Raw genomic sequence first — 20,310 nt, 5'->3', positions numbered from 1 at the left:
TTCCTCCACTGTGTGTTCCTCCCAAAGCATTTTCCCCCGTCTTTGCCAAAACACTGTTTAGACTGTGTGTAAATATAAAAGAAGTACGTTTTAAAATCCTATACCATGTTGGGAGCCAGGCCTCTGGAAGGAACGTCTTCCTAGAGGCCTCATTTCCCCTTCTACTGTGGGTTTTGTGGCTCTCTAAAGACATATCAAAAGCCTTGCATTGTGAAGTATGATGCTTATCTGGTTATCCATCCCAGTTGTTTGGACTGAAATAGTACTATGGCTTAAAAAAAATAAAAAATAAAAAGGACTAGATTCTTTCAAGGTCTGCACTTGTAATTAGTGGAAAGAAGCTAGAACCATTGTGAAGAGTGAAGCTTCTGCAGCAAATTTAACAAAGGCAAAGACAAATAGCAGGGTCCTTCCATTCAGTGTATTACTTTCTTGGAAGAGTTTAAAGCACAAATGGACTGGCGTGCACTTTGTTCAGCTCTTGAAATGTCACTTTGGAGTTGAATGGTGTTCTTGCTTTTCAACTGTGACTTTACCTTCACAAACCAATCTCAATCTCTCAGCAGTTTAGCAGCTAATATTGAAAGCTCTGTTGCTTTTTACTGAGTTCACAGAAGACAAGGAAGATAGGGCTATTCTTGTCTCAAGGATCTTACAACCAAACTTAGACAAACACAGTACGGTTCCACCATAAAATCATATGGTGCATACACAGATCCATGCAGGGATTTGACAGTGTGGCTCCTGAGTGTGTCTCATGAATTGGGCTTTGTCCAAATATGCTTTTTGGGGGTGGAAAAGGAATTAAGAGAAATTGTATAGCAATATGAATTCATCGTGGGCACTGAGTTTTATAGAGTTTCCATAGAACAATAGAAATGCAAGCCATGCTGAATTACAACTCTTATTTTTTAAGTCTTTTCATTGTTTTACTAGCTATTCTCCTGGTACGGTGTAGTGACGGTTTGTCTCTGTAGGGGATGGGTTGGATTTCCTGTGTCCGATGGACAACACAATTCTTTCCCTGTTCCTATTCCTGTCTGTGCTGGAAGCTATGTACCGGTAGACTCATTGGAATGGTGTGCAAGCTACAGCACTCTTTCCATGGGCCCTTGCATCTCAGTGATGGAACAAAATTAAAACTGCTGCTGCGAGGATATTAATAGGGAATGCATTTCATTCTCCAATTGCATTAAAACCCATTCACATTGGAATGACATGATCACGAGTTATAAGTGCCCAGTGCACATAACTTAGTACAGTTGGTAAGAATAAAGGTGCTTTGCTAGAAAACAAGACTCTATTAGGGAGTAATGGGAGTTACTCTGAGGCAAAAGGGCAAGAGAACAGACTATTTACATGTTAATGAGTTCACCAGAATTGTGTGTTCCTACCTTTATTCTCTTTGCAAAATCAGCGTAACTATTTGCTCTTTCAGACCAACTACTTCAGTGTAATCTTTATATTTTTTAAATAAATCAAAACATAAAGCATTGGTTTGAGAAATAATCAGTTGACCAACAACCCTACAATATCAACTTAGCTTATTTGCTCTAGAAGGAAAAGAATGTTTATAAGTCAGAGCTAACGGATGGCTACAAATGGCAAGGAGGAAAGTAATTTTTAAATCTGTGAAAAATACTGCAACTGTGACAATTTTTAATATAGTTAAGTGACTGACAGAACCGGAGCATTAATAGGTAGAATTTATTCAGTGTCCTGAATATTTATCCCTGACTGTTAACTTTCTATCCCAGCAGCCATTGGGACTGGTACATGGAACTGATAAAAGAAACAATAGCCATTTATTCCAGTTTTGCACTGTTCAAACTTTTGATCACTACCAAAAACTGCCTCTTTGACTCCAAGTTTAGGAAGAGTGAATACAACAGAAAACCCCCAACCCTCTCCCTAAATTAGTGTGAACTTAAAAAAACCAATGACAACGGTTTAGTAAAAACATACATGATGACTTCTTTTCTATATCACATCAACTAAGATACTTAGTGATGCATAGCTTTGCTATGCTGGCCTTGTATGAAAACTAATATGCCTTGTATATACAGCCTATTAATGAGCACATAGTCCAAAATTGCTGGCCAGATTTATTTATAGTAAGATTAGCTGCCTGACTATTGTTAAGATGTTTTTCTTTAGCCCATAGCCAAAGGTTTCACTTTTCATCCATTTTGCATCCCTTATTTCATTACTTTCAAAACCCAGCAGACAGGCCATCTTTCAAAGCATTCTAGTTCATGAGCTCATGAGCACGGCCTTCTGAAACAACACGAGCCAATGGATGTGGGTGTCAACAAAATGTGATAGATGGTGACAAACTAAGCACTTTCCAAGGCTTCCATCTATCATGTAGTTGCTTTCATAGCTTGCACACAAAGACACTCAAGAAGGCATTATCGTGTGGACCCTGCCTTCTCTCTCTCTCTCTCTCTGCCTCATTGATTCCAAGAATTTGCTACTAAAACATACTCATTGACCAGACTGAGTGGGTGAGTTTTTCCATGTGCTTCCACTGAGTTCAGTTTGTGCTTATTTATATTACAGTAGCACCTTGAGGCCCCATTGTGCGAGGCACTATGCAAACACATAGTGAGAGGCAGAGTCTGCCCCAAAGAGCTTTCAGTCAGAACAGACAAAAGGTGGGAGGGGAAACAGGAGGAAAGGTAGGTAAAGTCACGGAAGCAGGAGTAGAACTCACTCTTTCTGGTTCTCAGTCCTGTGCCCTGTTCCGAGACGATACTGCCTCCCCTCATGGTCTGTCCCTTATTTTGGAAATCCAGCCTCTCCACCTCAAAATCCTATGCTGGCTCACATTTTTTCCTTAACAGCTGAACACGTTTTTTTTGTTACCTCAGCTATGCAGAGCGATAACAACAGTTTGTCGAGTGAAGAATTTTCTCATCAGCTTCAGGACCAGGAAATACTAATCAGCTGCTTTGAGTTTAAATATTTCATTTTCAGGTGACAAAACTGAAGTTGTTGCATTAAAAAAAATTATCTTGAAGAGTAGCTGGGGTTAGGGGCAAAACATATTGAGCTCAGAGTTGATTGTGGGGACTGGGGCAGAAGCGGAGGAAAACTATCCAATGTATTCTGCAGGTTATGCATGAAGACAAAGGGTGTTGAGATCTAAGAGAGCAACAGAAAAACATAGGCTCTGAAGAATAAAGAAATGATTATACCTGTCAACATTATCCCAAATTATACAAGGCTCTGATTATTTTTAGAACAGTTTGAAGGTGTTTTTGCAAGTTTTCAAACTGGGAGGATGAAAATTACCCTGAAAATATGCAGCCATGCACTGACAAGAGATTGGTCCAGTGTGCATTTTAATGCAGAGTTCATATATAGGTGTGTTAGTTAATTTCTGAATAATCTCTCATGCAAGGGAACTGCATAATGCCAGCTTTATATGGTGTTCTGCAACTTCCATGGCAGCCTTCTGTTCCTGGGGAGCATAGAGAGAGTTGGTGATGTTTCGTGATACAACGGGCTACACAGCTCACCCCAGGTTGATGGAGCCTGTGTTGATGATGAAGAAGCCACTTCTGGTTGGTGCCACTCTAGCCCCATTCAAGGTGGTGGGTCGGGGCTACAAGGTCAGTTGCCATGTAGAAAGAAGAGAGAAGGACTGTCTCCTCCTCCCTTCCCTCCCCCAAAAGCAGGGCTATTTACGTAAAGCATCACAGTCTCTGCCACACTGTGAGTTTGGAGGTAGATTGGTTGTCCCAAATGCCTTGTGATAGTCTGTGGTCATCTGTAGTTCATGAAAGACTTCTTTGCTATAGCTGTTTTTCACCCTTGGAATAGCCGCCCTTTATTAATCATTTTCTGTCTTTCAGCTGCTGATGCTCTTGTGACCAAGGAATGTTCAGTTAACCATGATCACTTGGGCCCGGGGTTATTTTCCTTTCAAGGCAGCCATTCTTTTATGTACTGTTTTTTAATGATGCAGCTGAACTGTGCGTTTGTGTGAGCTCCTCATGCAGATAAATTGTTTTAATTTTAGAGGAACAACCATGTGCAAGTTTGTTACTTGAGGACACATCTGGAGACAGGAGACTAGACTGGTGTGGAAAAATAGCGAGTCTCAAGAGAAACTGCTGAAATGTTCTTAATTGGTGGTATTCTACAGAAGTAGTTTTGCAAAGATTGCCGTTAGCAAATAGCCTTCTTTGTAAGGAGGAGAAACGTTTGGAAGACCAAGAAGAATTTGTTTTTGGTCTTTGACTTGAAGTAAGGCCATGTCTACACTAGCGAGCTTACAGCGGCACAGCTGTACCAATGCACTTAGCCGCTGTAAGATCTCTCGTGTAGCCGCTCTAGGCTGATGGGGGAGAGCTCCCCTGTCAGCATAATAAAACCACCTCAACAAGCAGCGGTAGCAATGTCAGTGGAGAAGCCCTCCCGCCGCCATGGCACTGTGTACAGTACCACTTATGTCACTCAGGGATGTGGGTTTTTTTCACACCCCTGAGTGACATAAATTTTGCTGACATAAGTGGTAGTGTAGACATGGCCTTATGTGTTCACTGCGCCAAAAAAAATAAGGGTATGTTTTTACGGTGAGCGAGAACTCGAATTAACCATCTCAATGTAAAATCCCAATGGAGACAAAGCACAGGCAGTTTTTGCCTTGATATTGCTCGTTGTGGTCAACCCTGTATTGCCCAGCTGGGATTTACCTTGACTTGTTACATTAAGGTAAAAACTATAGTTCATTGTCCCCACTAGGATAGCAATCTCATTGTAAAAATACACCTTTTTTGCAGTGATAACATAGCCAGTAAGGGTGTATGTGTGAGTGTGAAATAAGAATTTCAACACAATCTTACTAATTTTCGTTAACCTTTGTGCTATGGTAGATAACTTCATCCATCATTTCTTAAAATTTCATAAAGAAATTCAGTCCCATAGCAAAAATTTCACATTTTCTGGGTTCCATTATGAATGCAGAAGCATTCCTTAAAGAGGTCACTTTGTCTCCTCGCATATATATTTATTTGCAAGAGCTGCACAGATTGTTTCCAAAACCACTCAACAGTCCCTCGAGTTTTTGTTACTAATGGGAAACTTGTCCTAGGTCAGTAGAATGGCTAGAAGACCCTTCAAACAAATCATGTCTTTATTTTTTAGAAGAAATCATGTGAACTTCAGGTGATGCAAATCCACATGAATCGAAAAAGGAAGAAAACATTCACATTACCCTCTGCTCTCCAATGACCAAGTTATATACAGTTCTAGCTCTTACACTTCCAAAATGACTTACAAATTCAAAACTTCAATTATAATGATATTGCTGTGAGGAGTCCATACAGGCATATGTCAGTTTACGTCTAACCATGAACTTGTAGCTTTTTAATTTTTTTCCCTATTCTTTTCTTTCTTTTAGTATTCTATGGCCAACATTACCAATGCAAAATCGCTGTTTAGACCAATTTTACTCAATTAAAAGTGGCCCGATTTTTTTTCCAGAGATATTGAACACCCTCAAGGGTAGTTGATATAATTAAGGAGCTGCAGATCCTTAGCACCTGTAGAAATAAAGCCACACTTATTTAGGTCCCTAAACATAGATTTAGGGACCTAACTTTGGGAACTGAAGTTGCAAAAATTTGACTTAACCATGTGTTAAATATGTGAAATTAACACTTCCTCAGAGACTGCTGTCATGTTCCTTTATTTTAAACATCGAAGCAGTGCACTAAAAAAAAATTGTTGCAGATTGTATCCCTTAGTCTCAAGAGATTATATAATCAAGATTTAATAAATACTTAAATGATGTTCTACTGCATTTTATTAGAATGTTTATTTCATTTCCGCTTAGAACAACAATAGAAAGCTTCCCTTCCACCCTAACGTAAGTTACAAGATGCATGTACGGACAGCCGCATCACATGTCCTTTGTTGGTGAATATTCTATGGTAGCTGGCATTGCAGGGTTGCTATGTTTTCATTGGCCCGCAGAAATAAATCATGGCAGGATTTAGCCATCTGGGGCGAAAGGAGAGTTTCTATAATCTAGTTGACTTTTAAGGGGTGCGCTAAACATTATTGTATTGTCACAACCTTCCTGCCTGTTGGGATTTGTGAGGGATCCTGATAAGGGGCCACCGTAACATATGGTGCCAAGCTCTTTGGAAGCCTCCTTTATTATTGAACAGGGCTGTGGCAGCATTTGCCAAACAGTTTACTGTGAAAGGAAAAAGTTCTAACATTTCTGATAAACCCATTTGATAAAGCTGTGCCCGTAAAGATAAGGTGGTGGCGATAGGCATGTTCCTGGTGTAGTCAGTATTAACGGACATGTTTCATACTGCACTTCATATTCAGCATTCATTCTCTGAGCACAATGGGAAGGCCAAACTTCACTGTCACAATGAGATATTAGCCCCTTTAGCACCACTTACCAAGCTGGGCATTGTTAATAATCCATCCATTCCCTTTTCTCCTGTGGTGTGTGCTGTGCTCGTTTCTGTGGGTATGCCACCAGCAATAAGAACCTGCCTTTGATCGATATTCTGCTTGTCTTGCAGTTACACAGTCAAAGGTGCATGCTTTGGACTTTCCCCAGCTAAGCTCCCTGGGCAGGGACCATCTTTGTGCTCTATGTTTGTGCAGCGCCTGGCACAAGGGGGTCCTGGTCCATGACTGGGGCTCCTAGGTGCTCCGGTAATACAAATAATAATAATAATATAGGAGTGGTGCCTTACACAGCACCTCTGATTTCATTCCACCTCAGCGTTAAAGCATGACCTTGGTTATTCTCAGTCACTGGTACCCAGCAAGTCGAAGGTTAACTTTGATTTCCAGGACCTGCTTCTTTTCTTGCTCACTTTAGTGATTTCAGTGGAATTACTTCAGATGTCCTATAAGTGAAGGGAGAATCAGGCCTTGGGGCTTCAGGACAGCAGCAAATCATCAGGCCAGCCCCCACCTTAGGTTTGTATAATGGACAGCAGCAGCTTTTCATAGAACAATACAACAATACGAGTGGTGGTGAAGGTGTGGTTGTGGTCTGCTAGAATCCTCAGTGTTCTGCACAAATGAGCTAGAAGGGTTTTATTTTTCTGATTAAAACCATGAGAAATATATGGAAATGGCCCTGTCTGTCAGCACTATGTGTTTGAAATACAAAATGTCTTGATTATAATACCTCTTTAAAGGTCAACGTAACTTAAGAAATAAATTGACTAGACTTTTGAAAATAGGCTGAGGTTTTAGATGTGGTACGAGTACATATTGACTTGCTGTAGAGTACATGGGTCTCTGTTAGAGAAGTTTAATTTTGCTTTAGCCCAGTTTATGTAGCTCTGCAGAATAGGTTCATAGAAATATTGAACTAAAGTCACATGCCATTTCTTGCAGTGTATTTTCAGTGAGAAGTGTCTACCTACAAATTATATTTTCTTAATTTCAGTTTGCTTTGATTTGCCTAGTTTATTTCCATGTTCCCTGAAGCCCTCTGTACTACTTTAAAACCTTCAGCGTGTTCAAGAGACTGTTGTAAGTGTCACCATGTTGGTTAGTTCAGCTGAGAAGAAAGAGAATGGCAAGCTTTATAATGCAGAGAGGGTGACGATTGGGTTTTGTGGGCCTTTTGCATACCTGTGTATATTTAAGAATGTACCATTACCATGGTACCTGACTGCACTGAGTACCTCACAGTCTTTATTCATTCTCACAACAGATAGGAAGATGCTGTTATCCCAACTTTACAGATCGGGAACTGAGGCACAGAGACTAAAAAGTGACTTGCTCCAGGTCACACGGGAGGTCTCTGGTGGTGCAGGAAACTGAATCTCGTTCTTCCAGGTGCTAGGCTAGTGCTGTAAGCACTGGACCAAGCCTTGTTATTTACCCTAAGGCTTTTATTCTAGAATGAAAATGTGAAAGCTGCAATGAGATGCTGCATAGGACTGTAATGTAATTTGTAAATGCTGATAGTTTTCCACCAACGCGATGATGTTTCTTGATGTCAGGTATAGAAAGAGGGGGCAAGGGTGGTGTATGTTTTAGAGAACTAATACAAGGAATAAACTGAGAAAAAAACAAAAAATGAGCAATACTGTGTGAGCAATGCCTCTTCTGGCTCTCGGGGTAAATGGAGTTTTATTCAAAATGGAACCAACAGGTGTTCATGTTAGGAGAGAATGGCATTTTAAATAAATTATCCATTCATTTCCTCTGGAGAGTTTCCTATTGTGTGGTCACAATGTGCTTTCCTGTTTTTAAAAAACAACTTAACACAAAAAATAAAACCCTGGCCTATGGCAGGATGGAATGAGAGAAGTGTTTGAAGTGGGGGGATTTGTAATTGCTTTTCCATCCTTTGAACTGACATAACTGACACTCCCCTTTCATTCTGTTGCTGCTTTTGAAAGTTGTGTGATAAGTACATGTGGTGAAAATACTGTAAGATAACTCACTTATAAAAATGCTGTTCTAGTTCTCAGTTTCTATGAGTGTTGCCTTTGTTCACCAACTCTGTGCACTAGGAAAGCCGATGTTAAAGTTTTTGCAAAAACCTGTGGATTTTTGTGATGCTAGAAAGGAGCAGGTGAACAAAAGCTCTCCTTCCCACTCCCTACCAAAGTAAACCTAAATTGAGGGCAATATACTGTTTCCCTCCTGGATTTTGTTGTCAGTCATTTGGAAAATACAGATCAGAGGATTATAGACTATATTTAACATTAGTTTTGAAAATGTTTTTGCCAGCCTCAAGGTGGGGTGGTCCTTGTTGAGGCTGATTGATTGCATTGTTGCTCCAAGACACATTTTGAAGTTGGTAAATGTCCAACTCCAGCTTCTTAGTAAGAATGTTAAAGTTTTCTGACCGCCGTTGGTAGCTGCATTTTTACACGCTAGCTGCTGGTCTGCGCGTGTTTGTATCAGTGTCCCTCACTTTGCTGAAGGAACCAAAATCACATTCTCTCTGCAGCAAAATAGTTTGTTTAGAACATTTGGCGCTGCACGCATGGAGCGCCACCCACGTTACAACAGTTGGATCAGTGCCAGTAGCAGCTGTCTTCTGTATCTGGGCTTTTAAGGAGGAGTGAAACAAAATTCTTCATTGGTGAGTGCAATTTAAAATCCTCAAGGGACTGAGCTGCTGTCCTTACTCAGACGATGCTCCGAGGGGAATTTTGTGTATGTATTAGAGCATCTGACTTCATAGGAGATTAAAGAATTTGGTACATCCTATACGCAAGCCAAGAACTCAGCCCGTTTTAAGTGTGGCACTGAGAAAGGTTTATGCTCTGTACACCAATGGGCATAACTGATAACAGATTGCAGCCAGGTGGGCAAGGTGCGCACACACATCAAATGGATTTAAAACCGTATGTGTTGCATTTTTTACTCTTGATCTCTCTTGAGGGCCTCCTCCTAGTCTCACGGATGCTAATGGCAAAACTTCTATTGACTTCAATGGGAAACATCTTGCCAGGAACACCTGAGTGTGTGTCCAGCCCAGTAAATTCACAGGGTTTTAGTAATTGGAGCACAGGGGATTTGACAGGCATTGTTTATAGGGCAGCAATTGCCCCATGCAGTACCAGAGACCACTCTGTTTATCTGTTGGTTCTGGGCCTCTGATCTTTAATATTTAGGACTCTTTTCATGGAAATGGCAGGAGCTGAATTGATTCCTCATGAGCTGTAATCCTGTTTTCTGTTATTCGCCCTTGTCCTTTTTCTTCCATCCAAGCCTTTTGCTACCCTGGACTGTCAAGCTGTTGTTGTGTAGAGCACGGGATCGTTCAAAAAGCGAATGAAAGTATGGGGCTGTCATGGCAGTGTCCATTATATTTTCACTTGCAAAAAGGTGTCATGATTGCAGATCTCCTGCCAGCTCTTCCAAATTGAGTTTTTAGTATCGTCTGATGTTCTCTTGAAAACAAAGGAATCCATTAGCAAGTGCTTCCCATGACACTCTTCCTGACACCAGGAGAAGCCATAGCTTACGCCCAGGGAGGAAACAGCTTGAGGGAAAGTCCAATTTTAAAAAAAAAAGTCACATGTGGCAAAATATTTCAAAATCAATGTGTTTGTAGGTTTTCTATTTAATATAGCTGGCACCGAACATTCAGACATTTTTCCTTCAGTTTCCTTTTTGTGTCTGATTTTGTATCTTTTAAAAGGTGTATGAAATATTGATTACATTTACAACCAGAACCAAAAGGAGGGGGAGATGGGAAGAACGGTTGATCCTGTAGTTAGCTTTTCTGTTGTTCGTCTGTATTCTTTATTGGTAGAGTGACCAGATGTCCCGATTTTATAGGGACAGTCCCAATTATGGGGTCTTTTTCTTATATAGGCTCCTATTACCCCCCACCCCCATCCCGATTTTTCACAGTTGGTGTCTGGTCACTCTATTTATTGGTATTGTGGTAACACCCAGGAGCCCCAGTCATAGACCAGGATCCTACAGTGCTAGGTGCTGTACAAATGCAAAACAAAAAGACAGTCCCTGCCTCCCAAATCGTACAGTTGAGGCTCAAGACTGGAAGAAAAATTTATGTTCTATTCCCATCTCTGTCCTCGACTCACTGTGTAATCTGCACGTAGTGCCTGAACAGGCTCTCATTGAAATCAGTGTCAAAATTCCCAGGGACTAAAATAGTGCAGGATCAAGCCCACAAACTCTGGGCCTCCATTCACCTCTCTGTAAAATGTGGGTGGTGATACTTCCTTACCACGTGGGGGTTCTGTGAGGCTAACAAGAACAATTATTGCTCATAAAGCACTTAGAGATTTTCAAACGGGGGAGATGCGGCATAAATGCAGTGTCTCATGATTGTTTTGTTATTCTGTGAAAGACACTTTGGCTCCTTTATGTGCCAGCCGCATCTGACGTCTGAATCTATATATGGTTTCAAGCAGAGCTTTTAACATTTTCGAAAAACGCTAGGCTGATGTGATACTCCAGATTCTAAATACCTTGGTTTATTTTTCAAAAGGTACAACTCCGCTGCTAAGAAACTGTGTGCATGAGTGTCCCATGGAAATCAATACTTTGTGCACCCTCTCCAGGAGCCCTGAGCCTAACAAACATTATTCCTTAAGGCAGTGCAGATCAGTTAGACACTCAGCCAAAGGTACTGCTGTTTTCCAAATGGAATAGAACAAATCTAGTAGGAATATGAGAATGTTATTTTTTAAGCTTCAGAAGGTGTAAAACCAAATTTCCTCAAATGCAGGTTGCCAGGAGTCAGGTTTGCATTAAATTTGCATAACTTGCAGAAAGTAGAGCCAGGTGCAGCTGGGAGTGAAGCATTTTAAGCCCAGAAACAACAGGTCCCCCCAGCATGCAATGCTCCATTTTAATGTGAGTGTAAAGCCACTCACCTAGTTTCACAAACTGAACTAGTGCAGGTTACTCAGGCTAAATGTGCCTAACCATGCCGTTATTGTTTCCTTTTGCAGACGCAAGTCACCAGGCTCGCTCTGTGTCCAGCAGACCTTACTACACGTTGCCCAACAGCAGCCATGGAAGGCGCTCTGTCCTCACCATTGCGGAGCCCCCGCGTTTCCACTCCCAAGCCAAGGGCAAGAACGTCCGTCTGGATGCCCACTCCCGCAAGGCCACCCGGAGGAATAGCTTCTGCAATGGGGTCACTTTCACCAACCGGCCCATCCACCTCTATGAGAAGGTGCGGCTCAAGCTGGTGGCCGTGCACCATGGGTGGAGCGGGGCACTTCGCTTTGGCTTCACCATCCACGACCCATCACAGATGAGCTCTGATGACATACCAAAGTATGCCTGCCCCGACTTGGTGACTCGACCTGGATTCTGGGCTAAAGCTTTGCCAGAGAGGTTCGCACTGAGGGACAATATCCTAGGATTCTGGGTCGACCGCCATGGGAGAGTCTTCTATAGTATTAACGATGAGGAGCCAATATTGTTTCACTGTGGCATTAAGGTCTCTGGGCCTCTCTGGGGGCTGATAGATGTCTATGGAATTACCCATGAAGTGCAAATCCTAGGTGAGTGTACTTTCTCTGCATGGGCTTGCTCCTATGGGTCATGCTTTCTGTAAAGCCAGCTGCATCTTCATGGAGGAAGCAAACATGGCACATCTTACCTGATGTTCCTAAAAACAGGCTTAAGCATGAACAATTTGTGACTGGCACCGTGAACATTTCAGTATTGCCAGCAGCAGGGATCCAGGGAGCTCCCTGATTCTTAGAAGTTAGTGATTGGAAAGCTCTCATGAATCCTATACAGTCCATCCCCTTGCCAGAGTAATGTAGCTCCCTAAAGTATATTTTCCAGTGCTCTGTCCACTCTGGTTCTAAACCTCTCGAGTAATGGCATGTCTAGTGTTTCTCTTGAGAAGCAATTCTGCAATCTAATAGATGTCACTGCTTATTCTGTAATTTCTTTCCCCCCCGATACCCAGCCTCAATTTCCATTTTGGTAGTTAAAATCTGTGAAATCTATGGATGATGGGATTAAAGGCCAGAAGTGACCATTCTGAGACCACATAGTCTCACCTTCTGCCTAACACAGGGCAAAGAACCCTATCCTATAATTTCTGCAGCAAGCCCGTAACTTCTGTTGAGCTATAGCTTATCTTTTAGAAAGACACCCAGTCTCTCTAGTTAAAGACTTGAGATAAGTCACTACATCTTTAGGTAAGTTGTTCCTATGGTTAATTAACCTGATGGTTAAGATGCATTGTTTTATTTTTAGTCTAGCTTCAGCTTCCAACCACTGAATCTTCTTGTTCCTTCTTCTGTTAGATGAGCATTTGCTACAATCAAAAATCTTTTCCTCATGTAGGTACTTGTAGAGGTGACTTGATTACATTCTACACCTTCACTTGGATATATTAAACTTCTTTAGTCTCTTGCGATAAGGCATGTTTTTCAGATCTCGAATCATTCCTGTAGCTCTTTTCTGAAACATTGCCAATTTTTTAATCCTTTTTTTGAAGTATGAACATCCGAGCTGGACACAGAATTCCGATAGATGCAATGCACTGGGAGCTCATGTTCAGTTGGTTATCTGCCATGACCCCTAAGTCATTTTCAGATTCTCTGCTTTCTAGAATACAGCCCCTATCTTATCAGTGTCACCCACATTCTTTGTTCCTACGTGTCTCACCTTGCATCTGGCTGTGTTGTAATCATTCTTTGTGCCATGTTAAACTGCATTTCCTCTGTGGAGTATAGACCTTACAAATATATATTGATGGTGATCATGTTCCTTAGTAAACAGTCAACCTCTAGTCAAGTAAAACACACATAGTTTTATTCATCTTTCCTTCGACTCCTTTAAACGTTTAGTTTCAAGCTTGCATTTCCTTTAGAAATTTGATTTTTAATTTCTCTTTACAGTCCCAATTCTAGTTCTTAGCCAGTCCATGACTGGTTTGTACTCAATATTCATACAGGGTCCCAGTAAAATTTTGATTATCTCTTCCATTTATTTGCTCATTGTGTCTTGCAGCACATCTCACTAGCAGGTTTCTCTTGATTACACTAGGCCAGGAAAACAAAAATATTTATTGTAAGTGTGCTCGGTTATGTTGCACTGGAGTGAAATAGCATGCTGCTTTGGAGCAGGGTGCATCGGTGACTGAAGAGACAGTCAGTTGAATCAGGCTTCCTCTGTTCCTGTTTCAGACACCCAGTTGTAGTGGTCCAGTGAAATGCTATGACTCATCCTCCAAGCGTGTCCTATTCCCCTTCCCCAGCCCCTGTGTCTGAGGCTGCAGTTTATATATTTTATCTCCTATCAGGGCCACTTAGAGCCTCTCACGTTACATTCCAGTGCTATCAAAGGGTTTTTTAGAAAGCACAGCACCTAAACACAAGAGAGGCCAGCTTCCACGCTTATCAGCCAGGGGACAGCAGTGTCGTCATTTTCTTTCTAAGAGTTTGGAAACCTTTTCTAAGCTTTGGGTCCCTTTCCTCCCTCCCCCCCCCGCTAAACTCTTCCATTTAGACAAGAGATTTAAGGTCGTGTTTCTCGACATAGCCTTTTGTCCTCCTGTATTACAGGTGATATAACTTTTGGCTCAGTCAGCCTCCGTAGATTTACAGCTCAACAGACTGTGCTCGCAAGCCAGAGCTGACTTATCTTTGCTCGTATAAACAAGGCCATTCCCATACATTTACAAAGCACTGGGCATGGCAGTACTGGATGTGATGTAATCTCCCAGTTAAGTGTTCTAAGAACATTAACATAAAACTTGCATGTTTCCCAGGTGCTGCTGGGCTATCTGCAATAGCGTATTCCTGACGGGTGGTACCAAAATGCTGACCTTAACCAAGTCACTGTGTTCATCTGTGACTTCAGATTTGGTTTGCAAGGGAGGCTTTTGAGTTTTGTCACTTTCAGTGGACGCAATTGCAAAAGAGGATTTGGTTGTTTTAAGCAGACTCTTAAATGAAGCTCCATAGAAGCGATGCATGTAATGTTCGTAAGTTTTTTTAAAAAGACATTCAAGATTCACGTGAATTTTGGAGTCGTATTTCAAACTAGCATGCACCAAAACTGAAGTTCAGTTAAAATTTACGTACAACCTCTTTCCCCACCACCAACCCCTTCTCTACTGATCAGCTGATTTAATCCGAATATCCACAGCTTTTATTTTTTCTAAGAAGGTGCCTCTGATGTATTGAATGGGCACCAGATCAAATATTTTAGATTTGGCCAAAGTGATTAGTCCATCAGATACTCAGCGACAGGGTCGGCTCCAGGCCCCAGCACACCAAGCGTGTGCTTGGGGCGGCAAGCTGCGGGGGGCGCTCTGCCGGTCACCGGGAGGGCGGCAGGCGGCTCCGGTGGACCTCCTGCAGGCATGCCTGCAGCGGGTCTGCTGGTCCGGTGCCTGCGGGAGGTCCACCAAAGCCGTGGGACCAGCGGACCCTCCACAGGCACGCCTGCGGTAGGTCCACCGGAGCCGCCTGCCGCCCTCCCGGCGACCGGCAGAGCGCCCCCCGCGGCATGCCGCCCTGCTTGGGGCGGCGAAATGTCTAGAGTCGCCCCTGCTCAGCGATGACCGAGAACCTTTTTGATATGGTACTTACTATATTACAGCAAATAATGCTAAACTATAAACAGCACTTTACACAGTGCTACTACATGCTCTGATTGCCTGAAACATGTGAAGCATTATTATTCAGTTATCCCTTAATTGTAGCTACTATCCGCGGTAGCACTCTAATATTATATTGGACAACAAACCTATTTAACCACTTACAGTTTTTTTTCCCTCATTGTCCATGTTGCTTTTTAAATTGTCAGCGGTAGTTCTAGTTCTAGTTAGAAAAACAAAACCCTTTACTCTTGTCATAGTATATTTTGTTCACCAGTTCCATCCTGCAGTGCTGTAGTGGACAGAACAAAGGACCGGGGATCAGGACTCCTCTGGCCTGATCTTCAAAATGCCGAGTGCCCCACAAAACCCCTTGAAGTCAATGGGAGCTGTAGACATTCCAGATCTGAGAAAGGCAGGCCACTAAGCAACATTCTCAGTTCTTGCCCTGACTCACTAGGTGATGGTGGGGAAACTGAGTTTCACTTGGAGCAGGGGCTGATCAGCACCTGTGAAATTCAGGCCCTTAATTTCTGTGCCTCGGTTTCCTCCTTTGTAAAATAGGAATAACTACCTCTCGGGGGGCATGGAGGTTAAGTACGATGTTTTGAGATCCTGAGACTAAAGGTGCTGTAGAATGCAGCGTGGAATTTCTCATTCATGACCATTTATTAATATGACAAAAGCCTATGACAGCCTAAGCACAGTATTGTGACTTCACTGCCAAGTTGTCTGAATTAGTCTGTCCCTTCTGCTCATTTGGTCTCTGCACATTGGGAAAGGTCGCAGAGAGGGACTGGACAGAGGGATTTGCTTTGGGTTTAAGCGTTTTTCTCCTCCTCAATTCTTCTCATTATAAAAAGCCTCTCTTTAAGGCCTCTCTGAACATGCACAGACAGTAAATGAAGGTTTCAGATGCCAAAGGGACAATTGTGAGAAGTTTCTTTATTCCAGTCTTACTTGTCGGCTTGGTTTACATGCTACGGTGTTTCTTTAAAAAGTGACAAAGAGTCCTGTGGCACCTTATAGACTAACAGACGTATTGGAGCATAAGCTTTCGTGGGTGAATACCCACTTCATCAGACGCATGTCGGATGGATTTCCACTCCATACGGCTACATGCGTCTGATGAAGTGGGTATTCACCCACGAAAGCTTATGCTCCAATATGTCTGTTAGTCTATAAGGTGCCCCAGGATTCTTTGTCGCTTTTTACAGATCCAGACTAACACGGCTACTCCTCTGGTATTTCTTTAATTTGGTTCTTTTGGTCTGTTAACTAGGCATGCCAGTCTCACTGGATTTCCATTCCAAAACTGCAGGAATGGGGAAAGCTGGGAATGTAGCCCAAATATAGCAGCACTGGAGCCCCTCCATAGACTGCATCCTTCAGTGTTGGTATCATGAAGCTCTGAAGTGTCCTTCATCCTGTATCTGAGCTCTACTTATCGCCAGATTCCCTGTCCTTTCTGGAAGTAGCTGGTCCAGCCATTAAGATTACGCTTGAGGCTTTGCTGCTTGGCCACTCAAAGAAATCATGCATCTAAGCCGAGGCATCCTGTCTTTTCCAACCACTGAACTGGCTCGTGTGTTTGCCTTCTTTGGTAAAAATCAAATAGATCTTCTCCCATAAGTAGCAGACAGCACGGATGATGCTGATGCTTTTCCATCTTTGAGAATGAATTGAATCCTGGTTTGCTCACTCTGTCTTGATGCCTTATGCGTTGGATTTAGTCTGGGTTTCAATATAATTGCCTAAGAAGTAATTACACAGGCAGCAGGGAGTTGCGTATGGCTGAAGTGCACATTCGATTTGTGAGACTTGAGCTTCTGTGATTTCACCCTGCTTTGTAAGAGGACTTTTTTAAAATCAAAATAATTTCCTCCTGTTTTAAATATATATATTAGATGTAGTTTTTGTGACCAGCTCTTGACAGGAATCGACGCACAATATCAACTTTGAACATTATCTTGGTCTTAATGTTTCTGGGTCATAAACATCTGTTATAGTCAGTCTCTTGATAAGACAGTAGCAAATGGGAAGTGGTCTTTTGACAGAGCCTGTGACTTGCTCATGTGTTTCAAAACACAGTGACCTCTTCGTTAAAGTGAACACGTTTCTTTTAAAAAAAAAATACTTTTTTGTGTGTAATTTGTCTGCGTTCACATGTATTTTCATAGTTATGAAAAGGACTGTAAAATTCATGTATTATGCTTGCATTACCTTTCCCATCACCCTTATGCGAATACAGGGTGGCGGGAGGTGGGTGGGGGGGTGGAGTTTGAGATGGGGGGGCCGGGTATTGGGACATTTCTCACTAAAGCAGATAGATAGAACTGGAAAATTATATTGTATGGAGTGGCTTCAAGCCTTTATACCCCTCCCTGTTTGCAACTGCCAGTCTAGTTCACTGTGTCACCCTGTTTTTACCAGTGTAAGCACTTTTCACTTCAATGAATAAGATTTATAGCACTTGCTACTCTTGAGATAACCCAGGGATGCAGCCATGCAGCTGACATCTGATTTCCATCATTGATGGTGGTTGCAGATAAGTTTTTCTAACATACTCCATCAAAAATCAGTGGCTGAACTCCATTCACTTTCTCATTGATGGTCAGTGGGCAGAGGTCTGCAGGAGAGCTAAATGTAGCTGACCTGTAGGGGAGGTTGGGGGAAGTACTTGAATCTAATGCAGCTTGTTCTCATAATTGTCTCACAGATAGCATGTTTGCAGAGACCATGACCTCCACCCACCTCAGTAGTGCACGATTGAGCACTTGCCTTCCTCAGAGCAGTCATGATTCCGCCAACTTCAATAACAATGAACTGGAGAACAACCAAGTGGTGGCCAAAATTGCTAACCTAAATTTGAGTCGGGTACCGGGGCTTTCGATGGATAACCACATAATCCCCTGTTGCCCAAACAGACGGCAGCGTGCCCAGGGTGTGCCCGCCTTTCTGGATACGGATCTGCATTTCCACCCCACCCGCGGGCCTGATGTTACCTTTTCTCAGGACCGCATGGTGGCGTGCACCAATTGGCAAGAAAGCAATAGGACTTTGGTGTTTTCTGACCGGCCTTTGCACATTGGTGAAAGCCTCTTTGTGGAAATAGGACTCCTAGGGTTGCCATATCATGGGGCCCTTTCGTTTGGCATCACTTCTTGTGATCCAGGTACTTTACGGACAAATGAGCTCCCAGCGGATCCGGACTTCCTCTTGGACCGCAAGGAGTACTGGGTGGTTTACCGAGCATTCCCAGTCTTCAGCAGCGGCGACATCCTCAGCTTCATGGTCTTGCCAAATGGAGAAGTGCACCATGGGATGAATGGAGTCAGCCGAGGGATGCTTATGTGCGTGGACACCTCACAGTCTCTCTGGGTGTTTTTCACAATTCATGGAGTAATCAACCAGCTCAAAATATTAGGTAAGTGCAGCCTAAAAGTAATGTGAAGGGGCATGTGTCTTGTGAAATTTCACCAGATTGTGAGCCTCTCATTCGCACTGGTGACATTGGCTTCAATAGCAATGCTCCTGTGAGGAGGTGAATAAGCAGTGAGCAATAAGCAGTGAATAAGCACTGTGAATAAGCAGTTCATGATCTGGTCCCTAGTGAGGGTGGTCAGCTCTGTCAAGCATGTAATAAGATGGGTGCTTGTGTTTATAAATGGAAAGAAATAACAGGTATATCCTTCACATGTAAGGCCATTGCATGAGACTTACGGTTTACATGGGCTAATGCTAAGCTGTTTTGTATTTTAATACTTTTCACAAGAGAATCTTTATGAGCCCACTAGTCCTGCCGACGGATATTAAACACCGAACTCACTAGCACAGATGATTTTTATAAATCAGCAGTGGTTTTAATGTATATCACGCTGTTAGATGGTATCTCCCCGAACACTGCAGTAACTCATTATCAGATGTCACACTTTAGACCATTGCTGTAGAATACAGCTGCGCTCTTTAAAAAGGAAAGAGTGCTTTAGAGGTCACATCTTTCTGCTCCATCTAGAAGCAATTCGCTCAGTTAAATTGAGGCTCTGTCTGACTGTCAGCACTGCAAACATACTCTTTCCTCTGCATATCTAGCTCTGCTATTTCTTCTGTGTGCCCTGGGTCATCAACAGCAACAGTGTTTCTTGAGCTGGAACTTTAAGTGGCAGTTTCAGTTTGGATGCATGAGGCAGGAAAAAAATAACTACAGCTTATTCTTCTCCAGCTAGAGCAGGTGCCTCTAAGGGTACATCTACACTGTAGCCTTAGCCTGTGCTCCTACATGTGGTTTTGCCCACCCCCACCATCCAGACATAAAACCTTGAAGCACATGTTTGTTTATGTTTTGAACCCATGCTCGCTTGCAAGGCTGTGGGGTGGGTTAAAGCCCAAGCTGTATTTTAGTTTGGGCTGGAACCCACCCACTTTGCAGTACAGTTTCAGGCAAGATCACTTGAGTGCTGATAGTCCTCCAAGACCCTTCCCACAGTTCCCTTTGTGAGACAGACAGGTTCTCCTGCAATTGATCCAGTTGACTGGGAAAGAATCCTAGAGCATCTCAGCACAAAGCACCCTGAGATATGCCCCTAAACACCCACGGGCCAGTGAAGAAATAGTTTGGACACAGTAATGGGGTAACGCTTTGAGTGAGGATGCTCATATTATGGCTAGGCGAACCGGAGTGCAAGTCACACAGAACCAGGTATCAATCACTCAGGCTAAGAGTGCAGTGTAGACATACCCTAAAACGTCACCATGACTTCATTTGTTATTTCTGAGTTACACCAGCTTGTATCTAAAGAGAATCAAGCCTTTTCTCTAAGTAAATATTACCTTGGTAAAAAATGTTTATATGCATTTTTAGTAACCCAAGTGCTCAGTTTCACCCTCAGATGTGTATGTGCATGCAGCTTCTGGTAGCTTCACTGGGAGTGATCTGTGAGCACACAATTGGGCCTGTAAATATTCAGCTTAGAAGGACAGTATAGTCAAAGTTGCACAGGACCTCAAGTGAGTCGTTATCAGGACATGGTTAATTCAATTCTCTACAGTATCTGATGGAGAATTCTCAAGCTTCTCTTCCATTGACATGATGCAGCTTATATCCCTTGTTGCCCTAAGCAGACTAATTATTTTAAACTTAAGTGGAAATAACACATTGCAGCCACTCCATGTATTGCACTGCATTTTGTATTGCACTGCATTTTGTATTGCACTGCATTTTGATGATTATCCTAAAGCACCTT

At 42.6% G+C, this 20,310-nt stretch overlaps 1 protein-coding gene across 2 annotated transcripts in view; it reads left to right on the top strand.

Annotated features, from left to right (window-relative positions):
• Window positions 1-20,310, top strand: part of NEURL1B (neuralized E3 ubiquitin protein ligase 1B) — a 220,972-nt gene that overhangs the window by 194,127 nt on the left and 6,535 nt on the right. For both annotated transcript variants that reach the window (XM_045027664.1, XM_045027665.1), the window contains exons 2-3: window positions 11,445-12,005; window positions 17,787-18,494. In XM_045027664.1, the coding sequence (XP_044883599.1) occupies window positions 11,445-12,005; window positions 17,787-18,494 (1,269 nt within the window). The remainder of the gene's footprint in view (window positions 1-11,444; window positions 12,006-17,786; window positions 18,495-20,310) is intronic.

Source organism: Mauremys mutica, chromosome 8 (assembly GCF_020497125.1).
Source record: "Mauremys mutica isolate MM-2020 ecotype Southern chromosome 8, ASM2049712v1, whole genome shotgun sequence".
Classification (NCBI taxonomy): Eukaryota; Metazoa; Chordata; order Testudines; family Geoemydidae; genus Mauremys; species Mauremys mutica.
Note: the sequence above shows the minus strand (reverse complement) of the source record. Positions and strands in the feature narration are given on the sequence as shown.